Source organism: Pseudoliparis swirei, chromosome 2, assembly GCF_029220125.1.
Source record: "Pseudoliparis swirei isolate HS2019 ecotype Mariana Trench chromosome 2, NWPU_hadal_v1, whole genome shotgun sequence".
Lineage (NCBI taxonomy): Eukaryota > Metazoa > Chordata > Actinopteri > Perciformes > Liparidae > Pseudoliparis > Pseudoliparis swirei.
In genome coordinates this window covers 25,213,396-25,230,775 of record NC_079389.1, presented here as the reverse complement: position 1 = coordinate 25,230,775, position 17,380 = coordinate 25,213,396, and the positions used below count along the sequence as shown (strand labels likewise).

At 49.7% G+C, this 17,380-nt stretch overlaps 1 protein-coding gene across 1 annotated transcript in view; it reads left to right on the top strand.

Moving 5' to 3' along the window:
* Positions 1–17,380, top strand: part of neb (nebulin) — a 100,569-nt gene that overhangs the window by 12,868 nt on the left and 70,321 nt on the right. Inside the window, exons 28-56 of the mRNA XM_056436522.1 lie at positions 109–312; positions 404–508; positions 621–728; positions 809–1,120; positions 1,203–1,307; positions 1,417–1,515; positions 2,175–2,276; positions 2,369–2,476; positions 2,565–2,876; positions 3,455–3,559; positions 3,642–3,746; positions 3,824–3,928; positions 4,020–4,127; positions 4,207–4,317; positions 4,474–4,671; positions 4,998–5,102; positions 5,173–5,277; positions 5,345–5,449; positions 5,543–5,650; positions 5,786–5,899; positions 5,991–6,188; positions 6,621–6,725; positions 6,806–6,910; positions 6,991–7,098; positions 7,568–7,675; positions 7,815–7,922; positions 8,029–8,133; positions 8,210–8,314; positions 8,399–8,497. Coding sequence (XP_056292497.1) covers positions 109–312; positions 404–508; positions 621–728; positions 809–1,120; positions 1,203–1,307; positions 1,417–1,515; positions 2,175–2,276; positions 2,369–2,476; positions 2,565–2,876; positions 3,455–3,559; positions 3,642–3,746; positions 3,824–3,928; positions 4,020–4,127; positions 4,207–4,317; positions 4,474–4,671; positions 4,998–5,102; positions 5,173–5,277; positions 5,345–5,449; positions 5,543–5,650; positions 5,786–5,899; positions 5,991–6,188; positions 6,621–6,725; positions 6,806–6,910; positions 6,991–7,098; positions 7,568–7,675; positions 7,815–7,922; positions 8,029–8,133; positions 8,210–8,314; positions 8,399–8,497 — 3,765 coding nt within the window. The remainder of the gene's footprint in view (positions 1–108; positions 313–403; positions 509–620; positions 729–808; positions 1,121–1,202; positions 1,308–1,416; positions 1,516–2,174; positions 2,277–2,368; positions 2,477–2,564; positions 2,877–3,454; positions 3,560–3,641; positions 3,747–3,823; positions 3,929–4,019; positions 4,128–4,206; positions 4,318–4,473; positions 4,672–4,997; positions 5,103–5,172; positions 5,278–5,344; positions 5,450–5,542; positions 5,651–5,785; positions 5,900–5,990; positions 6,189–6,620; positions 6,726–6,805; positions 6,911–6,990; positions 7,099–7,567; positions 7,676–7,814; positions 7,923–8,028; positions 8,134–8,209; positions 8,315–8,398; positions 8,498–17,380) is intronic.

The window sequence follows — 17,380 nt, the reverse complement described above, 5'->3', positions numbered from 1 at the left end:
TACCTGATGAAAGTCTTTCTGGTCAGAATCTCTGGATGTTTCTCGCGTGTGTCTCCGGGACACAACAGAACACAACCGTTGTGGTTTGACCTGCTTCCTGTTCTCCAGGCCGTGTACCGAGCCGACATGGAGTGGCTGAGAGGCTACGGCTGGTCGCCCCAAGACTCCGTGGACGTCGTCAAAGCCAGAAACGCTCAGGCCATCATCAACGAGAGGCTGTACCGCCAGCCCCCGAGCTCCTTGAAGTTCACCAGCGTGGTCGACCTCCCGGCGATCGTGTTGTCCAAGCAGAACGCCAACAACATCAGCGACGTGAGCGGCGGCGTGTGGAGACGGAGCGGTATGTGTTGTATCTTCACGGATGAGAAGCTCACGCTCTTGTTTCTTTGTGCCTTTGTGACAGTGGAAGTACAGGGAGGTCTGGAACAAAGACAAGCTCTCCTTCCACCTGCCGCCGGACATGCCCACCTTAGTGCTGTCCAAGGCCAACGCCATCAGCATCAGCAACGTACGCCAGACACCTTGAACTCTAGAACATTAATACCTCTATGGTATAGACACGTCAGGATGATCACACTGAGTACCTCTGATGTGTTCAATCATATGTTCCTGCTGTGCAGAAGCTGTACACAAAGGCATGGGACACCCAGAAGGCCAAAGGCTACCACATCAAGGAGGACGCTATCGCCGTGCTGAAGGCTAAAGCCTCCAGAGATATCATCAGTGACGTAAGAGGAAACGTCCAACTACAGATAGATGAGACGATTTCTTTGCTTTTGGTTTTGTCATCCAGTCTTTCTCTTTGTAGTACAAGTACCACGCAGGGTACCGTAAACAGGTGGGCCACCACATCGGCGCCCGCTGCGTCCAGGACGACCCGCTCATCATGCTGGCTATGAACTCGGCCCGGATCGCCAGTGACGCCCTCTACAAGAAGGACTTCAACAAGTCCAAGACCAAGTTCAACCTGCCGCCGGACATGTTGAACCTCGAGCTGGCCAAGAAGTGCCAGATCCAGGTCAACGACTTCAACTACAGGACTCGCCTGCACCAGTGGACCTGCCTGCCCGACTCCACCGACGTGGTCCAGGCCAGGAAGGCCTACGACCTGCAGAGCGACGTGGGTTCATGGTCGCGCGTGTGGACAGACGATGTGTGTCCTGATGACCTCCTTTACGAACACACGGTGTCTGTTTCCTCAGGCCGTGTACAAAGCTGACCTGGAGTGGCTGCGTGGATGTGGGTGGGTGCCACACGAGTCCGTGGAGGTGATGAAGGTGAAGCACGCGCAGAAGGTCCTGGCCGAGGTAAGTCGCACCACAATGTTCCATAAGAAATGAATACAAAAGAAAACATCCACTTCTTTTATGTCTTTTAGTCAATGAGATGAATTATGGTTCTCTTGCTGTTTTCCAGAGAGGCTACCGCGTCAAGTTGGATAATCAGAAGTTCACAGTTCCCACTGACAGAGTCGACATGATTTGTTACAAGAATGCGGCCAACGTCCTGAACGAGGTGAGGAGCTCTCAGCGCAGATGGTTTGATTTGTTCTTCGAAGCCACGGGACCCAAAATAATCCTCGATTAGCCAGCGGGGACATGTACAGGAGTTACAGCAGCATGGGGTTAAGTGTAAATAATATATATAAATATATACTGTTGAAATATATTGCAGCATTTCATTCATTTGTTATTCATTACATTATTTTAATTTTTTAAAATAACTTAAGAGCTAATAAAACATTAGCCAAGCGACCCACAAAGAAAAGGCTTGTTGATTTTGTGTGATTGTTAAATAATAAAAGATAATACAGACAATTATATTTAAATTTCCAAAATTCATCTACATTGCCTGATTTATTCAAGTGTCCTGGAGTTATTGCGTAAAGTCAGATTAACTGTACAGTTTACCAGTCAAATGAAGATTGACTAGTGCATGAAGAACCAGGTCCTGAAGGTTCCTTTTCAATCATTAAGTATCCTGACTAAGTGACAGATTTCATGGACATTGCTCTGTACATACACAACAATTACAGTTCATAAAACATGATACACATCCTTATCTGAACGTAAGTAATCAAATGGAGATCCGTCAGTTCAGAGGTGTCATCTGATCATCTGGAGTGAGGAGGGTTGCGGTAAAGGCCTCACGGTGTGACTGCTCTCTCTGCTCAGGCTAAATACCGCGAGGCCTGGCACAACGACAAGACCAAGTTCACGGTGTTGGACACCCCCATTCTGGCCACATCCAGAGAGGTGGCGAAGAACCTTCACCCGGTAAGACCGACTCCTCGACAAGTCCACAGCACCGTGTGCCCCATGGGCATCGCACCATTCTGAACCCTCACGACTCCGTCTGTCTCTTGCAGAAACTGTACACCAAAGCCTGGGACTCGGCCAAGGCCACCGGCTACTTCATGCCTGGAGATGCCGTTCCCATCAAGCAGTGCATCCAAACCAGTAAAGTGCAGAGTCAAGTGAGTGTCCGGGACAACGTTCGGTTTTACCCAATAAGAAACGCTCCCCAGAGTTGTTCTGAGTTTGTGGTTTCTGTCCGTCCCATAGCACAAGTACCTGGAGAGTTACCGCAAGCAGGTGGGCCACCACATCGGAGCCCTCAGCGTCCGGGACGACCCGCTCATCATGCTGGCTCTGAACTCGGCCCGGATCGCCAGCGACGTCCTCTACAAGAAGGACTTCAACGACTCCAAGACCAAGTTCAAGCTGCCGGTGGACATGCTGCAGTTCGAACTGGCCAAGAAGTGCCAGATCCAGGTCAACGACAACCTCTACAGGACCCGCCTGCACAACTGGACCTGTATGCCGGACCAGACCGACGTCATCCAGGCCCGCAAAGCCTATGACCTCCAAAGCGACGTGAGTTCTCCTCTCGGGACTCCATCGCAATCAGACAGGAAAGAAAAGACTACTTTGTGATCTTCAGGAGATGAGGATCTAAAGGCTTCTCCTCAATAGAGAGAAAGTGGTCCATAAAGAAATGTATTGTGTCATAAAAAGACAAAGACACAGTTAGAACATTAGCATTTAGCTCCAGTAACGCGTTGGTTGGGATGCACTCTTTAGTAAAACCACACTTTTAAATCCAGCTTCTCAGGAAAAGCACCAACGGATGTTCAATAAAGTCCACAAGATGTCTAGATGTCACTCACACTGTTTCTTGTCTAGCTAGAATCTCTATTCGTATTTGTGAATGTCTTACAAATAATGTTCTTACGATTTTAGAGACCCCTGAAAATTAGCAATGGAGAATTTCAGGGGTCTGAAGAGTCGATCCAGGGATCTCACACTCGAGACCGCTCATCTGTTCAAGGTTTCAAAGGAACCTTTCTTGTATTGTATTTGCCGAGCCGGCAGCTGTATCGTTGGTGTCTTATAAACCCATGTGAGTCACTCAATCCCACGATGTAGCTCAACGTCTTGCTTCCCGACTTCAGAACGTGTACAAGGCCGACATGGAATGGCTTCGTGGCTGCGGTTGGGTGGCGGCTGAATCCGTCGACCACGTCAAGGTCCGGAGGGCCCAGGAGATCATCAACGAGGTGGGTGGACCGCATCGCGTTCGCTCTGTCAGCACCTTGTTCCAGCCAGTTGTGTCTCACCTCCGTTTGTTTCACTCTCCAGAGGCACTACAAGAAGAGCGCCCAGGACTGCCTCTCCAAGTTCACCCACGTGGTGGACCGTCCTGAGCTCATCTTGGCGAGGATCAACGCTGCAAACCTCAGTGATGTAAGGAGGAACCATTGCATCGATTTTAAACATCTTGATTTAAGCTTGGGAATGAAGACTCTGTTGTTTGCTTCCAGCTGAAGTACCACGAGACCTTCAACGCAGAAAAGGGTCACTACATCGGTTCAGAAGACACTCCTCAACTGGCTCACAGCAGGGAGGTGTCCAAGAACATCAGTGAGGTAAGTATTCATGAGTACTATCATGTTGATGATGTGATATATCTATATCTATATATATATATATATTTTACACTTGCCTGTGTGATTTCAGAAACTCTACAAACAGCAGTGGGATGAGTCGAAGGCGACCGGCTACCAGCTGAACCATCAGTACATCCCACTGGTCAGCGGCAAGAAGGGCCGGGAGATCATCAGTGATGTAAGGTTCTTCTTTTTAGAAACACAAAAGCAACAGGGAACCAAACAGCTGAGACTCGTATTGTTCTGGATCCTTCTAGGCCAAGTACCATGACTCACATGAGAAGGCCAAGGGTCACTACATGGCCCAGACGCTGGTGGACTTCCCCGAGGTGATGCGCTGTGGACAGCAGGAAAAGAACAAGGGACTGGTAAGACACCCAGAGTACTCTTTGTTTTCATCTCGTATAATATACTTCGATACAACCAGAAGAGTCGCCAGTAGAGAGAATTTGACCTTATAATATTTTTTTACGGGAGGTGTTGGTAGGAACAATCTCAATAACTTGGTCTGAATGTCTTCACAGAGGATCTACACAAAGGACTACCACCACAACAAAACCAAGAACCACCTCCCACCCGACGTCATCGCCAACAAGGTTGCTAAGCGCTGCCAGGACATGCTGAGCGACGTCCTCTACCGCACATACCTGCACCAGTGGACATGCCACCCTGAACAGATAGAGCTCATCCGGGCCCGCAAGACCAACGAGATTCTCAGTGATGTAGGTTCTTCTTCAGGGTTCATCTGCTATATACATATATATATATGTATATGTATTATAAATATGGGGTTCGTAGAATTACAGTGAGGAACTTCTAACGGTCCTGAACCAGTCTCAGTTTGGTCCTGGTCCTCTATAGACCTCCATCAGTAAGCGAGACCATCAGAGAGATGTTCTGTTTCTATAGAGTTCTTCTGAACAGCTGTCTGGTGGTCAGTACCACTTCAGTCCACAGAGACCGCCAAACTAAATGAAAGCTCCTTGTAATAACGTTGGGATCTTTACAAATCGAGTTTTGACGAGCAGTTCTCTCCGTCACTGAACAGGTGTTCTACAAGGAAGACCTGAACTGGATGAAGGGAATGGGCTGCTTCGTCTGGGACACGCCGGAGATCGTCCGGGCCAAGAAGGCCTACGAGCAGCAGAGTGAGGTGAGTAACGTTCTCCTGCTCGCGTGATTCACTCCACTCCGTACTCACCGTGTCTCACTCTCCCTTCCAGCTTAAATACCGACACGAGGCCAAGAAAGAGTTCAACAACTACTCCATCGTGACCGACACCCCGGCCTACGTGACCGCTGTCCTGGGCAACACCTGGGCCAGTGACGTGAGTTATGAACCCCCAGCACAACCTCTGAGTCTCGAGCGGTGAATTCACCGCTTCTCGTCCACAGCTCAACTACAGGGAGGCGTACCACAAGGAGAAGCACCTGTACACCACGGTGCTGGACACCTACGACTACGCCAGATGCCATGACTTCAAGCACTTCTTCAGCAACGTAAGATACGCTACATCGCCTGCTTCCTCCTCCCGCTGCACAGCTCCGTCAGCGCTGACCTGATGTTGGTTTCTTTGGGCTCTTCCTCGGCAGAAAGAGTACAGCTCCGCCTGGGACAAGATCAAAGCCAAGAGCTACCGGATCCCCCACGACTCGCACGCCATGCAGCACGCCAAGCAGCAGAAAGTCATCCTCAGCGGCGTGAGTTCCACTTCCTGTTTCTTCCACTCCCTGTTCCCTCCACTCCCTGTTCCTCCCACTTCCTGTTCCTTCCATGTCCGTCCTGTGGTTGGGTGTTTACTTCACACGGTGTGACTCCTTGTGTTTTATTTTCAGGTGAAGTACAAGGAGGACTACGAGAAGTTCAAGTCCCTCTACAGTCTGCCCAAGTCCCTTGAGGACGACCCCTCCACCGCTCGCTGCGTGCGAGCTGGGAAGCTGATCCTGGACGTGAGTGGAGTTGCCGAGCCGTGGCTCCGCCCACATGTCCGAACCTTTGTGCCAGGGAGGAGAATAAAGCCGGGGTTGTCCTTCTGTCTAGCGTCTCTACAGGGAGGACTACGAGAAGACCAAGGCCAAGAACCACATCCCGCCCGACATGCTGGAGATCCTGTCTGCCCGCAAAACCCAGTCCAGCGTCAGCGAGATCAACTACCGCAAGCACCTGCACCAGTGGACCTGCCTCCCCGACATGCAGGTGTACACACAGGCCCGCAAGGTCAACGAGCAGCTCAGCGACGTGAGTACCTCCTCCTCCTTCTTCTTCCACTTCTTCCTCTTCTTGTTCTTGTTCTCTATCCATCTTCTTCCTCTTCTTGTTCTTGTTCTCTATCCATCTTCTTCCTCTTCTTGTTCCTCTTCTTCTTCTCCTTGTTCTTGTTCTCCTTCTTCTTTTTCTTCTTGTCCATCTTCTTCTACTTGTTCTTCTTCTTCATCTTCCTCTTGTTCTTGTTCTTCTCCCTGTTCTTCTTCTTCTTGTTCTCCTTCTTCTTCTCCTTCTTCTTTTTCTTCTTGTCCATCTTCTTCTACTTGTTCTTCTTCTTCATCTTCTTGTTCTTGTTCTTCTTCTTGTTCTTCTCCTCATCCTTCTCCTTCTTCCTTTTTGTTCTTAATGTTCCAGTGTCCTTCCTGTCTCTGCATACCAGTATGAAACGTGTGTGTTCCTCCACAGATCTTCTACAAGGACGACCTGAACTGGCTGAAGGGCATCGGCTGCTACGCCTGGGACACGCCGGAGATCATCCGGGTGAAGAACGCCGGAGATCTCCAGAGCGAGGTCAGCAACTCCACATGTTCTCTGTTCTTCACGTCTGTGAACGTCTACCCACCGTGACCGTGAGAGTGTCTCTGTTCCAGAACAAGTACAGAGCCAAAGCAGTGGAGTCCTTCAAGGAGTACTCCGTGGTGACGGACACGCCGGTGTACGAGACGGCCAAGCAGAACTCTCAGAACCTGAGCGACGTGAGTGCAGCCTACCGACGTCCACAACGTACTGAAACCACATCAATAATAACAAACACAACCGTTGTTTTGTCCTCCAGCTGCACTACCGCTACGACTACAACGTCAACATCAAGGGAAGCAGCAGCGCTCCGGCTGTGACGATGGACACTGAGAGGGCCCGGCAGGCCAACTACATCCAGAGCGACGTGAGAGAGAAGCCCTCATGATGACGTCATGTTGCTCCTGGAAGGAAGATTAGCATTTTTACATATACATATATATATAATATATATAATATATATAAATAAATATATATATATATTTCTTTATACATATATGTATATATTTCTTTATATATAATATATATATATATATATCTTTATATATATATATTTAAAAAAATATATCTATATATGTGTATATATTTCTTTATACATATTTATATATATATTTATTAAAATATAATATATATATATCTTTATATATATATAAAAAGATATATATGGATATATATATATATATATCCATATATATATAAATAAATATGTATTTTTGGAGCATCCAACACAAGACACTGTCCCATGCCCATCACTGAACCGGTCTCAACCTTCATGTGCTGTGTCCACACCTCTTGACCCTCTAACCTTCTCATCTTGTCCTCTTGTCTTCTCACAGAACTGGTACAAGGAGGCCAACAAGAACCTCATGCCCACCGGCTACACCCTCCCCAACGACACCCCTCTCATCAAGCAGGCTAAGCTGAACAGCGTCGTCAGCAGCTACGTGAGTCCAGTGGAGCAACCAGTGGAGCAACCATTGGAGCAACCAGTGGAGCAACCAGTGGAGCAACCAGTGGAACAACCAGTGGAACAACGGCTGGTGCCCAATGGAGGCGTGTTTACTGTGTGCTCTCTGTGTGCAGGTGAAGTACAAGGAAGCCTACGAGATGATGAAAGCAAAGGCCTACACGCTTCACCCAGAGGGCGTCGACTTCGTCACCTCAAGGAAGGCCAACAAGATCAACAACAATGTAAGAGATGATGCCTTCAGGCTCTGCTCAGTGAACATGAGTACTGAAGGTAAATCATGGTGCGTTCAGGTGTAATCTAGTAAAACTCCCTCCTTGACCTCCACAGCGTCTGTATCGGGAGGCCTACCACAAGCAGAAGGATAAGATCCACACGACCTATGACACGCCGGACATCCGACAAGTGAAGATGAACCAGAAGCACCTGAGCGACGTAGGAACCTCCTCCACCCGACTTCATCCTCATCTCCTTGTTTCCTTTCCTTGAAGCCTCTCCTCTCTCGTTCTAGCTGTGCTACAGAGAGAAGTACTACAAAAGCCGGGGCCAGCTGATCTCCCTGCCCATCACGCCCCAGCTCATGCACTGCTACCACGTCAACGAGATCACCAGCGAGGTGACGACGCACCGGCAATCGAACCCTCGACCCGTGGCTACGCCGAACGTTTCCTCAAATGGTTTCCTATGTTTTGTCTCCTAGCTGAAGTACAAAGAGGATCTGACATGGCTCAGAGGACTCGGCTGCTTCCTGTACGACACACCGGAGATGATCCACTTCCGCAACATGAACAAGCAGCGGGTACGTGGTCCAGAGTTAGTGGGAGGTCTAACAGGGTCTTCATCAGTCCATCCATAAGGAGAGAGGAGAGGAGAGAGGAGCTCAGTGTATCCTAAGCGTCCATAAGGAGAGAGGAGAGAGGAGCTCAGTGTATCCTAAGCATCCATAAGGAGAGAGGAGAGGAGAGAGGAGCTCAGTGTATCCTGAACGTCCATAAGGAGAGAGGAGAGGAGAGAGGTGCTCAGTGTATCCTAAGCGTCCATAAGGAGAGAGGAGCTCAGTGTATCCTAAGCGTCCATAAGGAGAGAGGAGAGGAGAGAGGAGCTCAGTGTATCCTGAACGTCCATAAGGAGAGAGGAGAGGAGAGAGGATCTCAGTGTATCCTAAGCGTCCATAAGGAGAGAGGAGAGAGGAGCTCAGTGTATCCTAAGCGTCCATAAGGAGAGAGGAGAGAGAGGAGCTCAGTGTATCCTAAGCGTCCATAAGGAGAGAGGAGAGAGGAGCTCAGTGTATCCTAAGCGTCCATAAGGAGAGAGGAGAGAGGAGCTCAGTGTATCCTAAGCGTCCATAAGGAGAGGAGAGGAGAGAGGAGCTCAGTGTATCCTAAATGTCCATAAGGAGAGAGGAGAGGAGCTCAGTGTATCCTAAACGTCCATAAGGAGAGAGGAGAGAGGAGCTCAGTGTATCCTAAATGTCCATAAGGAGAGAGGAGAGAGGAGCTCAGTGTATCCTAAACGTCCATAAGGAGAGAGGAGAGAGGAGCTCAGTGTATCCTAAGCATCCATAAGGAGAGAGGAGAGAGGAGCTCAGTGTATCCTAAACGTCCATAAGGAGAGAGGAGAGGAGCTCAGTGTATCCTAAGCGTCCATAAGGAGAGAGGAGAGAGGAGCTCAGTGTATCCTAAGCATCCATAAGGAGAGAGGAGAGGAGAGGGCTCAGTGTATCCTGAACGTCCATAAGGAGAGAGGAGAGAGAGGTGCTCAGTGTATCCTAAGCGTCCATAAGGAGAGAGAGGAGCTCAGTGTATCCTAAGCGTCCATAAGGAGAGAGGAGAGAGGAGCTCAGTGTATCCTGAACGTCCATAAGGAGAGAGGAGAGGAGAGAAGATCTCAGTGTATCCTAAGCGTCCATAAGGAGAGAGGAGAGAGGAGCTCAGTGTATCCTAAGCGTCCTTAAGGAGAGGAGAGGAGAGAGGAGCTCAGTGTATCCTAAACGTCCATAAGGAGAGAGGAGAGGAGCTCAGTGTATCCTAAGCGTCCATAAGGAGAGAGGAGAGGAGCTCAGTGTATCCTAAGCATCCATAAGGAGAGAGAAGAGAGGAGCTCAGTGTATCCTAAACGTCCATAAGGAGAGAGGAGAGAGGAGCTCAGTGTATCCTAAGCATCCATAAGGAGAGAGGAGAGAGGAGCTCAGTGTATCCTAAACGTCCATAAGGAGAGAGGAGAGAGGAGCTCAGTGTATCCTAAGCGTCCATAAGGAGAGAGGAGAGAGGAGCTCAGTGTATCCTAAACGTCCATAAGGAGAGAGGAGAGAGGAGCTCAGTGTATCCTAAGCGTCCATAAGGAGAGAGGAGAGACTCAGTGTATCCTAAGCGTCCTTAGGGAGAGAGAGGAGAGAGGAGCTCAGTGTATCCTAAGCATCCATAAGGAGAGAGGAGAGAGGAGCTCAGTGTATCCTAAGCATCCATAAGGAGAGAGGAGAGAGGACTCAGTGTATCCTAAGCATCCATAAGGAGAGAGGAGAGGAGCTCAGTGTATCTTAGCGTCCATAAGGAGAGAGGAGAGAGGAGCTCAGTGTATCCTAAGCGTCCATAAGGAGAGAGGAGAGGAGAGAGGAGCTCAGTGTATCCTAAGCATCCATAAGGAGAGAGAGGAGAGAGGAGCTCAGTGTATCCTAAGCATCCATAACGAGAGAGAGGAGAGAGGAGCTCAGTGTATCCTAATAGTCCATAAGGAGAGAGGAGAGAGGAGCTCAGTGTATCCTAAGCGTCCATAAGGAGAGAGGAGAGAGGAGCTCAGTGTATCCTAAGCATCCATAAGGAGAGAGGAGAGGAGAGAGGAGCTCAGTGTATCCTAAACGTCCATAAGGAGAGGAGAGGAGAGAGGAGCTCAGTGTATCCTAAGCATCCATAAGGAGAGAGGAGAGAGGAGCTCAGTGTATCCTAAACGTCCATAAGGAGAGAGGAGAGAGGAGCTCAGTGTATCCTAAGCGTCCATAAGGAGAGGAGAGAGGAGCTCAGTGTATCCTAAGCGTCCATAAGGAGAGAGGAGAGAGAGGAGCTCAGTGTATCCTAAGCATCCATAAGGAGAGAGGAGAGAGGAGCTCAGTGTATCCTAAGCATCCATAAGGAGAGAGGAGAGAGGAGCTCAGTGTATCCTAAGCGTCCATAAGGAGAGAGAGGAGAGAGGAGCTCAGTGTATCCTAAGCGTCCATAAGGAGAGAGGAGAGAGGAGCTCAGTGTATCCTAAGCGTCCATAAGGAGAGAGGAGAGAGGAGCTCAGTGTATCCTAAGCATCCATAAGGAGAGAGGAGAGAGGAGCTCAGTGTATCCTAAGCATCCATAAGGAGAGAGGAGAGAGGAGGTGCTCAGTGTATCCTAAACGTCCATAAGGAGAGAGGAGAGAGGAGCTCAGTGTATCCTAAACGTCCATAAGGAGAGAGGAGAGAGGAGCTCAGTGTATCCTAAGCGTCCATAAGGAGAGAGAGGAGCTCAGTGTATCCTAAGCGTCCATAAGGAGAGAGGAGAGAGGAGCTCAGTGTATCCTAAGCGTCCATAAGGAGAGAGGAGAGAGGAGCTCAGTGTATCCTAATCCATAAGGAGAGAGGAGAGAGGAGCTCAGTGTATCCTAAGCGTCCATAAGGAGAGAGGAGAGAGGAGCTCAGTGTATCCTAAACGTCCATAAGGAGAGAGGAGAGAGGAGCTCAGTGTATCCTAAGCGTCCATAAGGAGAGAGGAGAGAGGAGCTCAGTGTCTCCTAAACGTCCATAAGGAGAGAGGAGAGAGGAGCTCAGTGTATCCTAAGCGTCCATAAGGAGAGAGGAGAGAGGAGCTCAGTGTATCCTAAACGTCCATAAGGAGAGAGGAGAGGAGCTCAGTGTATCCTAAGCGTCCATAAGGAGAGAGGAGAGAGAGAGGAGCTCAGTGTATCCTAAGCGTCCATAAGGAGAGAGGAGAGAGGAGCTCAGTGTATCCTAAGCGTCCATAAGGAGAGAGGTGAGAGGAGCTCAGTGTATCCTAAGCGTCCATAAGGAGAGAGAGAGGAGCCTAAGCATCCATAAGGAGAGAGGAGAGAGGAGCTCAGTGTATCCTAAGTCCATAAGGAGAGAGGAGAGAGGAGCTCAGTGTATCCTAAGCATCCATAAGGAGAGAGGAGAGAGGAGCTCAGTGTATCCTAAGCGTCCATAAGGAGAGAGGAGAGGAGCTCAGTGTATCCTAAGCGTCCATAAGGAGAGAGGAGAGAGGAGCTCAGTGTATCCTAAGCATCCATAAGGAGAGAGGAGAGAGGAGCTCAGTGTATCCTAAACGTCCATAAGGAGAGAGGAGAGAGGAGCTCAGTGTATCCTAAGCGTCCATAAGGAGAGAGGAGAGGAGAGAGGAGCTCAGTGTATCCTAAGCGTCCATAAGGAGAGAGGAGAGGAGCTCAGTGTATCCTAAGCGTCCATAAGGAGAGAGGAGAGAGGAGCTCAGTGTATCCTAAGCATCCATAAGGAGAGAGGAGAGAGGAGCTCAGTGTATCCTAAGCATCCATAAGGAGAGAGGAGAGGAGAGAGGAGCTCAGTGTATCCTAAGCATCCATAAGGAGAGAGGAGAGGAGCTCAGTGTATCCTAAGCGTCCATAAGGAGAGAGGAGAGAGGAGCTCAGTGTATCCTAAGCGTCCATAAGGAGAGAGGAGAGAGGAGCTCAGTGTATCCTAAGCATCCATAAGGAGAGAGGAGAGAGGAGCTCAGTGTATCCTAAGCGTCCATAAGGAGAGAGGAGAGAGGAGCTCAGTGTATCCTAAGCGTCCATAAGGAGAGAGGAGAGAGGAGCTCAGTGTATCCTAAGCCTCCATAAGGAGAGAGGAGAGGAGCTCAGTGTATCCTAAACGTCCATAAGGAGAGAGGAGAGAGGAGCTCAGTGTATCCTAAGCGTCCATAAGGAGAGAGGAGAGAGGAGCTCAGTGTATCCTAAGCGTCCATAAGGAGAGAGGAGAGCTCAGTGTATCCCATAAGTAAGGAGAGAGAGGAGAGAGGAGCTCAGTGTATCCTAATAGTCCATAAGGAGAGAGGAGAGAGGAGCTCAGTGTATCCTAAGCGTCCATAAGGAGAGAGGAGAGAGGAGCTCAGTGTATCCTAAGCGTCCATAAGGAGAGAGGAGAGAGGAGCTCAGTGTATCCTAAGCGTCCATAAGGAGAGAGGAGAGAGGAGCTCAGTGTATCCTAAGCGTCCATAAGGAGAGGAGAGAGAGGAGCTCAGTGTATCCTAAGCGTCCATAAGGAGAGAGGAGAGAGCTCAGTGTATCCTAAGCGTCCATAAGGAGAGAGGAGAGAGGAGCTCAGTGTATCCTAAGCATCCATAAGGAGAGAGGAGCTCAGTGTATCCTAAGCGTCCATAAGGAGAGAGGAGAGGAGAGCTCAGTGTATCCTAAGCGTCCATAAGGAGAGAGGAGAGGAGCTCAGTGTATCCTAAGCGTCCATAAGGAGAGAGGAGAGAGGAGCTCAGTGTATCCTAAGCGTCCATAAGGAGAGAAGAGAGAGGAGCTCAGTGTATCCTAAGCGTCCATAAGGAGAGAGGAGAGAGGAGCTCAGTGTATCCTAAGCGTCCATAAGGAGAGAGGAGAGAGGAGCTCAGTGTATCCTAAACGTCCATAAGGAGAGAGGAGAGAGGAGCTCAGTGTATCCTAAGCGTCCATAAGGAGAGAGGAGAGAGGAGCTCAGTGTATCCTAAACGTCCATAAGGAGAGGAGAGAGGAGCTCAGTGTATCCTAGCGTCCATAAGGAGAGAGGAGAGGAGCTCAGTGTATCCTAAACGTCCATAAGGAGAGAGGAGAGAGGAGCTCAGTGTATCCTAAGCGTCCATAAGGAGAGAGGAGAGGAGAGCTCAGTGTATCCTAAACGTCCATAAGGAGAGAGGAGGAGAGGAGCTCAGTGTATCCTAAGCGTCCATAAGGAGAGAGGAGAGAGGAGCTCAGTGTATCCTAAGCGTCCATAAGGAGAGAGGAGAGAGGAGCTCAGTGTATCCTAAGCGTCCATAAGGAGAGAGGAGAGAGGAGCTCAGTGTATCCTAAGCGTCCATAAGGAGAGAGGAGGGAGGAACTCAGTGTATCCTAAGCGTCCATAAGGAGAGAGAGGAGAGAGGAGCTCAGTGTATCCTAAGCGTCCATAAGGAGAGAGAGGAGAGGAGCTCAGTGTATCCTAAGCGTCCATAAGGAGAGAGGAGGAGGAGGGCTCAGTGTATCCTAAGCGTCCATAAGGAGAGAGGAGAGGAGGAGCTCAGTGTATCCTAAGCGTCCATAAGGAGAGAGGAGAGAGAGGAGCTCAGTGTATCCTAAGCGTCCATAAGGAGAGAGGAGAGGAGAGGAGCTCAGTGTATCCTAAGCGTCCATAAGGAGAGGAGAGAGGAGCTCAGTGTATCCTAAGCGTCCATAAGGAGAGAGGAGAGGAGCTCAGTGTATCCTAAGCGTCCATAAGGAGAGAGGAGAGGAGGAGCTCAGTGTATCCTAAGCGTCCATAAGGAGAGAGGAGAGAGGAGCTCAGTGTATCCTAAACGTCCATAAGGAGAGAGGAGAGAGGAGCTCAGTGTATCCTAAGCATCCATAAGGAGAGAGGAGAGAGGAGCTCAGTGTATCCTAAGCGTCCATAAGGAGAGAGGAGAGGAGAGGAGCTCAGTGTATCCTAAGCATCCATAAGGAGAGAGGAGAGAGGAGCTCAGTGTATCCTAAGCGTCCATAAGGAGAGAGGAGAGAGGGAGCTCAGTGTATCCTAAGCGTCCATAAGGAGAGAGGAGAGAGGAGCTCAGTGTATCCTAAGCGTCCATAAGGAGAGAGGAGAGAGGAGCTCAGTGTATCCTAAGCGTCCATAAGGAGAGAGGAGAGAGGAGCTCAGTGTATCCTAAGCGTCCATAAGGAGAGAGGAGAGGAGAGAGGAGCTCAGTGTATCCTAAGCGTCCATAAGGAGAGAGGAGAGCTCAGTGTATCCTAAACATCCATAAGGAGAGAGGAGAGAGGAGCTCAGTGTATCCTAAGCATCCATAAGGAGAGAGGAGAGAGGAGCTCAGTGTATCCTAAGCGTCCATAAGGAGAGAGGAGAGGAGCTCAGTGTATCCTAAACGTCCATAAGGAGAGAGGAGAGGAGCTCAGTGTATCCTAAGCGTCCATAAGGAGAGCAGAGAGGAGAGAGGAGCTCAGTGTATCCTAAGCGTCCTTAAGGAGAGAGGAGAGGAGCTCAGTGTATCCTAATAGTCCATAAGGAGAGAGGAGAGAGGAGCTCAGTGTATCCTAAGCGTCCATAAGGAGAGAGGAGAGAGGAGCTCAGTGTATCCTAAGCGTCCATAAGGAGAGGAGAGAGGAGCTCAGTGTATCCTAAGCGTCCATAAGGAGAGAGGAGAGAGGAGCTCAGTGTATCCTAAGCGTCCATAAGGAGAGAGGAGAGAGGAGCTCAGTGTATCCTAAGCGTCCATAAGGAGAGAGGAAGAGGAGCTCAGTGTATCCTAAGCGTCCATAAGGAGAGAGGAGAGAGGAGCTCAGTGTATCCTAAGCGTCCATAAGGAGAGAGGAGAGAGGAGCTCAGTGTATCCTAAACGTCCATAAGGAGAGAGGAGAGAGGAGCTCAGTGTATCCTAAGTCCATAAGGAGAGAGGAGAGGAGAGAGGAGCTCAGTGTATCCTAAGCGACCATAAGGAGAGAGGAGAGGAGCTCAGTGTATCCTAAGCATCCATAAGGAGAGGAGAGAGAGGAGCTCAGTGTCCTGTCCATCCGGAGAGAGAGGAGAGAGGAGCTCAGTGTATCCTAAGCGTCCATAAGGAGAGAGGAGAGAGGAGCTCAGTGTATCCTAATAGTCCATAAGGAGAGAGGAGAGAGGAGCTCAGTGTATCCTAAGCGTCCATAAGGAGAGAGGAGAGGAGCTCAGTGTATCCTAAGCGTCCATAAGGAGAGAGGAGAGGAGCTCAGTGTATCCTAAGCATCCATAAGGAGAGAGGAGAGAGGAGCTCAGTGTATCCTAAGCGTCCATAAGGAGAGGAGAGAGGAGCTCAGTGTATCCTAAGCGTCCATAAGGAGAGGAGAGAGAGGAGCTCAGTGTATCCTAAGCGTCCATAAGGAGAGAGGAGAGAGGAGCTCAGTGTATCCTAAGCGTCCATAAGGAGAGAGGAGAGAGGAGCTCAGTGTATCCTAAGCGTCCATAAGGAGAGGAGAGGAGAGGAGCTCAGTGTATCCTAAGCGTCCATAAGGAGAGAGGAGAGGAGCTCAGTGTATCCTAAACGTCCATAAGGAGAGAGGAGAGGAGCTCAGTGTATCCTAAGCGTCCATAAGGAGAGAGAGGAGGAGAGGAGCTCAGTGTATCCTAAGCGTCCATAAGGAGAGAGGAGAGAGGAGCTCAGTGTATCCTAAGCGTCCATAAGGAGAGAGAGAGAGAGGAGCTCAGTGTATCCTAGCGTCCATAAGGAGAGAGGAGAGGAGAGGAGCTCAGTGTATCCTAATCGTCCATAAGGAGAGAGAGGAGCTCAGTGTATCCTAAGCGTCCATAAGGAGAGAGGAGAGAGGAGCTCAGTGTATCCTAAGCGTCCATAAGGAGAGAGGAGAGGAGCTCAGTGTATCCTAAGCGTCCATAAGGAGAGAAGAGAGGAGAGAGGCTCAGTGTATCCTAAACGTCCATAAGGAGAGAGGAGAGAGGAGCTCAGTGTATCCTAAGCGTCCATAAGGAGAGAGGAGAGAGGAGCTCAGTGTATCCTAAGCATCCATAAGGAGAGGAGAGAGGAGCTCAGTGTATCCTAAACGTCCATAAGGAGGAGAGAGGAGCTCAGTGTATCCTAAGCGTCCATAAGGAGAGAGGAGAGAGGAGCTCAGTGTATCCTAAGCGTCCATAAGGAGAGAGGAGAGGAGCTCAGTGTATCCTAAGCGTCCATAAGGAGAGAGAGGAGAGAGGAGCTCAGTGTATCCTAAACGTCCATAAGGAGAGAGGAGAGAGGAGCTCAGTGTATCCTAAGCGTCCATAAGGAGAGAGGAGAGAGGAGCTCAGTGTATCCTAAGCGTCCATAAGGAGAGAGGAGAGAGGAGCTCAGTGTATCCTAAGCGTCCATAAGGAGAGAGAGGAGCTCAGTGTATCCTAAACATCCATAAGGAGAGAGGAGAGAGGAGCTCAGTGTATCCTAAGCGTCCATAAGGAGAGAGGAGAGAGGAGCTCAGTGTATCCTAAGCATCCATAAGGAGAGAGGAGAGGAGCTCAGTGTATCCTAAGCGTCCATAAGGAGAGAGGAGAGGAGCTCAGTGTATCCTAAGCCATAAGGAGAGAGAGGAGCTCAGTGTATCCTAAGCGTCCATAAGGAGAGAGGAGAGAGGAGCTCAGTGTCTCCTAAGCGTCCATAAGGAGAGGAGAGGAGCTCAGTGTATCCTAAGCGTCCATAAGGAGAGAGGAGAGAGGAGCTCAGTGTCTCCTAAGCGTCCATAAGGAGAGAGGAGAGAGAGGAGCTCAGTGTATCCTAAGCGTCCATAAGGAGAGGAGAGAGGAGCTCAGTGTATCCTAAGCGTCCATAAGGAGAGAGGAGAGAGGAGCTCAGTGTATCCTAAGCGTCCATAAGGAGAGAGGAGAGGAGCTCAGTGTATCCTAAGCGTCCATAAGGAGAGAGGAGAGGAGAGAGGAGCTCAGTGTATCCTAAGCGTCCATAAGGAGAGAGGAGAGACTCAGTGTATCCTAAGCGTCCATAAGGAG